This window comes from Alosa alosa, chromosome 6 (genome assembly GCF_017589495.1).
Source record: "Alosa alosa isolate M-15738 ecotype Scorff River chromosome 6, AALO_Geno_1.1, whole genome shotgun sequence".
Classification (NCBI taxonomy): domain Eukaryota; kingdom Metazoa; phylum Chordata; class Actinopteri; order Clupeiformes; family Clupeidae; genus Alosa; species Alosa alosa.
In genome coordinates, this window is record NC_063194.1 from 14,588,670 (window position 1) to 14,598,669 (window position 10,000).

Sequence of the window (10,000 nt, forward strand, 5' to 3'; positions counted from 1 at the left end):
AGCAGACATGTAGTGGACCCGTCCAGGAGAGTGTAAGTTCTTACTGAATGCTGTCGATCCAGGAGACAAACTCAAAGGCTGAGCTGGTGGGAGCATGACACTGGACGTAGGACTCCGGGGCACAGTCCACTGTATTGAACACCACAAGTCCATACTGTGTTCCACCATACTAGAAGAGAAATGTAGAAAATAGTCATGCATGTGCAACTGAGAAAAAAAAACAAGCAAAGCTACAGATATGTTCATTTTCATAAAAAGAATCAAATAGAAAATAAGAAAGAATTGCCAGAGGAAGAAGAAATGTCAACATACAACATGATGTCTTGAGTGATCTTCTTGAATTACTGAAATAGTGTAGACAGAAAAAATACTTACATCCCCTCCAAAGTCTGTCTCAGCTGGTGGACCACCATTGAAATACCTGTAGTATAAAGACAATTTCAGTGAGTTTGAGGACAGCATGCCATTAACACCATGACAACAAAAAGCGTTGGGCTAGGGAAAGTATACTCACTCAATGGCAGGTAAGATATAATTCTTCCTCAGGGACTCAAAGTATGGTCCTAGATTCGCCGTTCCCTCTATTACAAAGACCACGTCGGCCACCTGGTTCGCACCGGGTTTGGAGGGGGGCTCCATGTGTGTAGAGCCCGCAACCATGCGTCTTTAAATGAAAAGGAACAAAGTTGTAATGTTGACGACAGATTTCGAGTAAAGGTATAGTAAGTAATAGTAACAACACTACAACATTACACCTTACAACTGACGTTAGTAATATTAGCTTGGGTATATTATGGAATGTGTATTGAAGTGCGAGGCTAAACCAAAAACATCGTTAACGTTACAATCAGCATTTTAAATTTAATTAAACTTTAATTTTAACTTAACTAACTTTCGCCATCCAGCTAACCATAAACATATCAACATTTTAACTATTCCACCAGATATGAGTAGTCTCGGTAAACTAATTAATCCACAGATAAAATGTTTCACTCTATAACGTTACACAGTAAAGCAGCTGTTTATCCTTTCCTAATAAAGTTAGCATATCTAACTAACATTAGCTAAATTGGCTAACATCAATTTGATAATAACCTAGCCAACGGGTTATCAATATTAAAATTGCATTACTAATACATTGCCCGTTAGTGGTATAGATATCCCCACGGGTCATAGTGTACCAATTAGTAAAATTATGTTCATAACAAACAATACATCATACTGCTTTTGGGAAAGCAACATTGCTATTTAGCCCATTCAATTGCCTAGCCAGCCAGGCTGGCTAGCTAGTTAGCTGGCAAGCCGCAAAGACTACTTACCTGGCGTTTATATTTCCGTGCTCAGTAAGAGAATAACGTAGTAGTCTGTTTCTGAGGGGATGTTGGTGGTTAGAAAAGTTACACTCGCCAAGGCTTATTTTCGCTTAAATGCGTACATTTGAGAGTTAGGAAGTTACTAACTACATCGGCTTTCCTAAAATGCGTGTTGAATGGTGTTGACAAACAATCTGTAGCTTTCACTCTGCTATCGACACGTCATGCCTGCTGGAAAGATTGTTCAAGGTTGGTTAATCGAATAGTGATTGACTGAACACAAACACAGCTGGCGCTGGATGAGCTGACATCAGACTGTGAGAGGATGTTCAATCGTTACTTAAATTTAAACTTATTAAACAGCTTAAATGTATGACACTGCTTCAACTAGTATACTTGGCCAACAATTGAAAGTATTTTACAGAAATGCGCAAGGGCCAAGGCTAATTTTAACGAGGCCTCAAACACTAACACGCCAAGCAAGTCTTGGAGTTCATATCAATGTGCAACAATCTTGTTAAACACTAGATGTCAGCAAAGTAGGCTAGACTAAATACATTTAAAAAATAGACACGGGACCATGAGCAAGGACATACAGTACTGTAGAAAAACTGAATTCCCCTTCTTTCCCAGCATACCAGAATGCAGAATGCCAGCTTTTCACTCGTAGCTTTCTGAACAGGGTCAGAAAAGATGCTGTTGGTTTTTAGTTCATACCGTGGACTTATTGTGTATTATTTAACAGTAGGCCTGTATAATAAATAATATGTATGATAATATGTATAATTTAATCTGAAATAATCATCATCTAAAGCTATCAGTCAACAGCAAATGAATACATGGTCTGAACAGCAAGGGACACTTTTGAGAATGACTGTGCATCATTTAGCCCTGTGACTTAGCCATGCTCTTTTAGCAGCTCTGAATAAATTATAATACATTAAATAAAGAGCAAGAATTCTGAGTGCTTAGTTATCAGACCAATACTGGAAGTACTTGCATGAATGCAGAATGACTATAATGTGATTTATGGAATAATGTAATTGTTTAAGGTTGTAGTATGGGCAGCACCCCCTAAACTGAATGCAACAGAAAGTGTTGTGTGTTCTTGATATATTGATATATATACTTTTTGGATCCCGTGAGGGAAATTTGGTCTCTGCATTTAACCCAATTGGTGAATTAGTGAAACACAAACAGCACACAGTGAGGTGAAGTACACACTAATCCCAGCGCAGTGAGCTGCCTGCTACAACGGCAGCGCTCGGGGAGCAGCGAGGGGTTAGGTGCCTTGCTCAAGGGCACTTCAGCCGCGGCCCACTAGTTGGGGCTCGAACCCGCAACCCTTCCGGTTACAAGTCCAGAGTGCTAACCAGTGGGCCACGGTTATGATATTTTAATCTCATAAGAGTTATGTGTTGCTATTAATATTGCCATAGTTAGGGGAAACTTATGGTACAAACAGCAGCATCCCATACCACATAAAAGGCCCGCAGAGCTTGTGAGGAATCAGATAATTTCTCGTTCCCATACCCCATATCTCCTCCACTCATTTCCTGTCTAATCTTCACTGTCAATTAAGTCTAGAAAAGCATATAATAAATCTAATAATTTGCAAAAAGAGACACCGTGCCTTATTGTGCAACAATACTGTATGTGCAGACTCATCTTGAAATAAAGTTATAGCCTATGCTACTGGTCCAGCAATGTCACCTTTATTGGACACACAGATAAATGTCCAACTCTATTACATTAACCTAATTTTAGACAGGTTGGTTTGTGCTAATTTAATTTCTGTGCCCCTGGGATACTACCCCTGAAGGTTTCTTTTCACTCCCATCCCCCAGATTAATTTCAGGTGATCCAGGCCGGGAAGTCTATGTTTAGAACCTGGCTGTTATGTGTTTGTAATACAATTTAGTAGAATTGATTCAGTGGCAAGAGAATAAACCCCCTTTGTATTGCTGTCACACATTCCGTTTTCCATGGTTTACCTCCTCATTCATTTTACTTTATTAAAATTCTTTTTTTTTTTTATTTATTATTTAATTCTCGTGATGGTGCACAAGGACTAGGACACTTCTTGATCTAAGCCATCTTGATTTCATATCAGATGATCCTGCAGTGAGCTAACCTGCCATCCGTCCGGGGCTCATGCTGTGATGTTTTCTCTCGTTCCAACAATAGAATCAATTCCCTCATGGCAACCCCACGGCACAGCCTCGGCGAACAGCAAAGAGCATCAAAGCTCATCACACTCAAAACCACCCACGGAAGAAAAGGATGCACCGCATCAGTTTAACCCAATTTCAGGCTCGGCATTAGGCCCCCGCTAGTACACCATACCGGCCACGCTGGCTCGTTGCTAACATTCTGTCAGTCAGTGGTCCGGCTCCAGCAGTGACCCAGCGAAGGTTTTGTGTTTCGTGTAGTGCTGAGAGAGTGCCTTGGGCTCCAGATTAAGAACACAACACAAACAACTGGACTGCACATAAGGGTCGAGTGCCAAATAAGATATCTCTCACTCTTTCTGTCCCCCTTATTCTTTGGCTCTCTCAGTCTCTCACACTTTTATGCATATGAAACAGTGGGGATCTGTGTGACTCTTTGGATCTCCACATGCATGATTTCCACAATTTAAAATAAAATCATTTGTTTATTTGTTTAGAAATGTCTGAAAGTATGATGAGGGTGCATTTAAAATGGATTGAATTGCAATACATTGTCATTGCTGGTTAGTGCAAGTTGCCCTTTCACTGTAAAGCACTTTGGGTGCCTTGAAAAGCTATATAAATGCAATGTGTTATTGTTGGGGCTGTCCTCTTTGCTCGGCAAAACAAAGGCCAATAATTGCAATGCTAACCATTTTCTTGCTTATTACATTTCTTTTTTAATTGCTATGCATGAGAGCATTTTTGCTTCAGGCATTAGGTTATCTGTATGCAGTATGGTTAAGAGTCAAGACCCACATGGTAGGCTCTAGTACACGTGTGTGTATCTGTATGAGCTGTTATTCATGTCATGCTTGAACAAATGACGATGGTATATTAATCTTCTTGTTTTGTTTGAATGACCACACCACTGTGACCTATGACAGATTTTTACATGATTCACACACATGGCCATGAAGAACACAGATCAGCACCTGCTGGCAATAGCCTACTATAGAGAAAATTAAAATTGACTCGATCCAAATTGGTTGGTCATGTATCTTCTTCCATGTGATCAGCACTGACAGCATTGAGGTGGACAACACTGCAATCATCTTCAATTACAAGCTCTTTTTGAGCTTGTCTCTTGGGCACAGTTTCATTTTGGAGCAGGCAATGAAAAGCATTGGAGGTAGAATCGGTAAACATTACATATGTGAAATACCTCCAAATTCTTTTCTAAACTTGATGTAGCCAAATTTCTCTAACCTCTAATCACCTAAGCTTTAAATTGTGGTTTTCAGTTACAGACCCAGATGCTGATTAAGTGTGTGTTGTTGTTTGACCAACCTCAGGCAGAATATCACAATGTTCTCTTTTACCAAGTGCTGGTGTAACACATTTGCTGTTGGACTCTTGAAATAATGCAGTTGAGCTACCTGCTGCTAGTTGGGAATCAGCATAATGATTATTTCATTAGCTGCATTAAGAGAGCCTCTCAATAACCAGACTGTGTCTTCAAAGCTCAGCATTTGCTGGGATTTTAGTTTTGCACAATGCTAAATGCAGAGCAGTTCTGTGTGTCACGTTTTGCTGTGCCTACATATCAGGTATAGTGACTTTTAGGCTTTTATTTGACATGCTTTGATCCCATTATCAGAAGTTCTTTGGATAAACTTGTGAAGAATCGAGCAGAAACCTGCCTTTGATGGGGATTCTCCCCCCAGGTCTAGTGTGATTGCCTCTTGTATTTACCTTAGTATTGCGGTGACTTTATTATTTGTGGTGTACTAGATGATCAGTCATGTTCACAACACGGCACTAAAACCACCTTACCCTCAGATCAGCTGCATCAAACAGAATAGTTTTATACGGCAGTGGCTATGGGTTTGAGAGACCAACACTTTGGCCTGCAATGTGAGATTTATTGTTGATAAATGGTCAGCCTATAATCACAAAAAGAATGGGACAATTCTTTTGTACAATTTTGTGGCAGCTTAAGCTATATTGAACATATAACTGCACTGTAATATAGGATGTGTCAAATGTATTAGGATATGCCTACACTGTAGTAGGTTACGCAATTACACCATCAATTAGTTAACAATTATAACTAGGATCTCAGACATAAAATGTAATGCAAGTGTAAAAACTGAATTATTATTAGTCAATCTGACAGACCTGGTGTGAATTGAGAAGTCAGTATATTTTCCAGTTATCATTTTATTTGTTCAACAACCAATCCCTGACATCTAGATAATATATTCAAAACATATTACCTTATAATGCTACAACATGCCTATTCTATGTAATAATACATGAATTTACAGTATAGTGTAGTGTAGGGTAAATACAAATATGTGTTGACAAGTGGTGCACATCATTGTGTTACAGTAAGAGAGGATTAAGGACTCTCTTTGTGTGTGTTTACGGAGTGACTGTGTGTTTGTGTGTGTGTGTGAGAGAGAGAGAAAGAGAGTGTGGGTATTTGTGTGTTTTTGAGAGAGAAGGAGAGCAAGTGTGTTTGTGTGTCTGTGTGTGTGGGGGGGGAGAGAGAGGGAGAGAGAGTGTGTTTGTGTGTGTGTGTGTGTGTGTGAGAGAGAGAGAGAGAGAGTGTCTATGTGTTTGTGAGATAGTGAGAGTGTGTGTGTGTGTGAGAGAGAGAGATAGGGGGAGAGAGAGTGTGTCTGTGTGTGTGTGAGAGAGAGTGTGTGTCTATGTGTTTGTGAGATAGTGAGTGTGTGTGTGTGTGTGTGCATGCACACATGCTTTGTAGAGCTTGCTTTTAAACGTGCAATCTGCTGATCCCAGGAGAATTCCTCCAGGTGGTGTTGCCGAAAACACACACCGTCCCGTCCGGCTCAGACAAGGGCCATCTGGACTCTTCACAACAGGTAATCAGCAGGAACACACCCATACACTCACATCAATAATTGGGTCACTAGAACTAACACACTGCACCAAACATTGGGTCAACACACTGTAGCCTGCCATTTGCACAGATGGACTTTTTTCAGCATGTGTACAACACATGATTGTGGGGCCAAATAAAAGAGCAACCTGGTAACATATCTTGTTGTTGCTTCTCTGTTCATCCAGTGAGATCCTTAAGATTGGGACAGAAGTGGTTGCTTGCCCTGCACTCTGCGGAGCATTCAGAGAAAATGTTTAGCCTAATGTTAATTATAATAAGCTAGCAGCATGGCCAGAACTGCCCCCAGTGTAATGTGAACAGCTCCTCATCACATACACACAGGCACCTCCCCCCTCAGACTCTCTTGTCGTTTTCTTTCTCTCTCTCTCAGCTCAGTGAACTGAGTGAAATGTCTTTCCGACTAAATGATTTTTTTTTTTTTGCACTGTGGGAATGTTGCCATGGAGACACCCCCCCAACCCCACCCCCGGGTCCCCGCCTCCCTTGGTGGCGTAGCGGCGCTAACTGGCGTGTCGGCATCTCGGCGGCATCTCTCTTTCTCTCTCTTTTCCCTTGCTCTCTGCTTTTTCTCTTCTCCTCCTCCTTCTCCTCCGTCCTCCGTGTTGGTCTCACACTGCTCGCCGAGGTGACACGCTGCAGGTGCTTTCCTCACCCGCAAAGAGCACGTCTATATACGGACCTGTCCTCCTCCTCCTTGTCTTCATCCTCCTCCTGCTGCCACGGCTGCTCAATCTCTCCCCTCCTCCTCTCTCTCTCTCTCCTTCTTCTTCTCCCCATCTTCCTTCCGCTATCTCTCGCCCGCATACGCTCGCCCGCTCACGCTGTGTGTGCATGCACGACAGCTCTCTCTAATTTCAGCCCTCCTCCTCTTCTCTCTCTCCCCCTCTCTTTTTCTCTTTCTCTCTCTCGCTTGGTGTAAAAAGGCTTTTATACCTTCTTCTCCCTCTGTTTTTTCTCCCTCTGAACACTTTCATCCTCTAAGACATGCACACACACACACACACACACACACACACACACACACACACACACACACACACACACACTCGATTCTCTCTTCTGTTATCACTTTCCCTCACACACACAAGCACATCACACAGTTGCCAGTTCTTTTTCCTTAATTTTCACTTCTGTGGACTCGACTCCTCACTCAAGCCCTCCACACACACACACACCCAAATGCCCACAGCCATAGCTGACAGCAGGCACTCTATCAGTGCACAGAGCCATGCTTGGTTTAACCAGGCCTAATCACCACACCCCGACCCAGTCATTCAAGTGACTGAGCACCCTCATCAGCCAGAGAGATGGATGGGAAGTGCCTGGTCATCCCCAGTAGAAGTAAATAAACAAATAAATAAATAATATAAATAAATACACACAGAAATAAATAAAATAACACAAAAAAGCTTGACGCTATGAAAAGTAAAACAGTGTTTTCCCAAGCAGCCTTAAGTGGGTTCCATAAAACCTATAGTGCTTTCAGGAGATTAAAGGGGTTAAAAGGTGGGCTTGACCATGGGGAATAGACAGAGGTAAGCGCGAGAGGGAGAATGAGAGAGGATAGGGATGAGAGTAGGTCGAGTGTTTGGCGGAAGATAGAGGCACTCACACACACACACACCACACACAGACACTCACACACTGTGCTGCACTTGCACAGCTCCCCTCTACTTTGCATTTAGATAAAGTGCGCCTTCAATAAAGAATTTATGATGAAGTAGCTAAATAATTACGCACAACTTAATGCACAGCCAGGGATGGAGAGACAGACAGAGAAAGAGTGAGAGAGAGAAAGAAAGAGAGGGACAGATTCAGACATAGACACAGTGTGTATACAGTATACCTTCTGGTTACTGGCTGGAGGGGGGGGGGGGTTAAAAGAACAACACTGCAGCTGTCATTTGATACATATCCTTTATTTTAGCCAACATTCAGCTGCAGCTTTGGCATTGCTTCAGCTTCGCCGCCACCCCTACATGACCCTCTTCACAGTATTTTTTTGTTTTTTTAATTATTCCTGTTTAAAACGGCCAACCTGACCAGCAAACGCTACCTTTGCCCTAATTTCGAATTTCAGCATCGTCTTCAACTCATAGAAAAAAGTAAACCTGTAATCAACAAAATGAACAGAATTGACAAAAGAACAAAGAAAAACAGAGTACCACTGAAGGAAGATTTACAATATTAACAATGTTCTTCGTCTTCACTGGTTTGGATCACACAGGTCAGAACTGATGTTTGTCTCCTTTTTGTCTGTCATATTAGTAATATTAGTATCAAGTTCATTGCCAGTTTTTTTGCTTTTTGAGCATCACTTGTTTAATTTTCATTGCATCTAGTTGACATCATCCATGATAATATAAGCATGCAAACACGTTTCCCCAAGTTCATTCAGAACTGAACTGACATCGAGGGAGTCAGGAGGAGAGAGGGAGTCAGGAGGAGAGAGGGAGTCAAACAGGCAGAGAAACATGTGAGAGGAGAGAAAGAGAAAAGAGCACTGGGTATCGAAGGAGAGAAAGAGAGAGAGAGAGAGAGACGGATAGAGAAAGAGAGAGAGAGAGAGAGGGGAGAGAGACGGATAGAGAAAGAGAGAGAGAGTGGGAGAGAGAGACGGATAGAGAAAGAGAGAGAGAGAGAGAGAGAGAGAGACGGATAGAGAAAGAGAGAGAGAGAGAGAGAGGGAGAGAGAGACGGATAGAGAAAGAGAGAGAGAGAGAGTGGAGAGAGAGACGGATAGAGAAAGAGAGAGAGAGAGAGAGAGAGTGGGTGGCTTGTATCTCGATGCAAGCAGACAAAAATGGGGCACAGCCAGTGACAGAGAGAGAGAGAGAGAGAGAAAGACAGAATAAAGAGTGAGAGAAAAAGAGAGAGCAGAAGGTAATGGTTGAAGAAAAGTGAGGGAGCCATAAGAATTGTGATGTTAGACCCAGTTTTAAAAGATGACCGGTCATCACTGAGAGCAGTGAAGTGAAAATGTGAAAGGAGAAAAATGTTAAAAAAAAAAGAGAGAAAGAGAAAGAGAGAGGGGCATGGAAGGTGCGGAGGGGAAGCACACTAACAAGTTGCACTGAGAGAGAGAAAATCTATGGCTACAGCGTGACCCACGGGTCTGGGTGTCAGTGCTGCAGAACAGACGCAGGCAAAGCAAACACACAAATAAATAAGCACGTGGAAGAACCAAAAAACAATAAACAAAATAATTAAAAAAAACGTTCACAACACCATTGAGCAGCAAGACAGTACTGCAAAAACAGACAAGAGGACAAAGAGACGGAGACGAAGCTCGGGAATCGATGGAGCTCTCGTTTTTCCCACAACAGCAAATGTACGACACATACCCACATACGGGGGACAGCGTGCCAAGAGTGCCGCAGAACTTCTGCATGCGAATTGGACAGACGACGAGCACGATGCCACAGAGCGGAGCGGTCACTGGATCCACTGGGGTTGGGGAGGGGGGATTGTGAGCGGAGTTCCACACATGGCCGCAGAACATCTGCTCAAACGGCCAACAGTGCTTTTCAGGATATGAACGCCAGGGTGTAGAGGGAAGACTAGCTGTGCAGAAGTAATGTCCGTTAGGGGCAATAGTGGCC

General features: G+C 42.4%; 2 protein-coding genes across 10 annotated transcripts in view; both read right to left on the reverse strand.

Moving 5' to 3' along the window:
• med25 (mediator complex subunit 25) overlaps positions 1-1,605 on the reverse strand; it is a 16,039-nt gene extending 14,434 nt beyond the window's left edge. For 2 of the 9 annotated variants that reach the window (XM_048246146.1, XM_048246148.1), the window contains exons 1-4: positions 1,320-1,602; positions 515-664; positions 376-421; positions 45-169 (exon numbers count right to left, since the gene is read on the reverse strand). In XM_048246146.1, the coding sequence (XP_048102103.1) occupies positions 45-169; positions 376-421; positions 515-660 (317 nt within the window). In that variant the 5' untranslated portion in view covers positions 661-664; positions 1,320-1,602. Of the gene's footprint in view, positions 1-44; positions 170-375; positions 422-514; positions 665-1,319 lie in introns of all 9 variants that reach the window. The other 7 variants (XM_048246150.1, XM_048246145.1, XM_048246153.1 and 4 more) reach the window with 4 other exon arrangements.
• Positions 1,606-9,060: 7,455 nt separating this feature from the next.
• The window catches only part of syt3 (synaptotagmin III), a 30,899-nt gene continuing 29,959 nt past the window's right edge, over positions 9,061-10,000 (reverse strand). Inside the window, exon 13 of the mRNA XM_048246505.1 lies at positions 9,061-10,000. This exon is cut by the window's right edge and continues 2,494 nt beyond it. The gene's annotated coding sequence lies outside the window, so the exon portion shown is untranslated.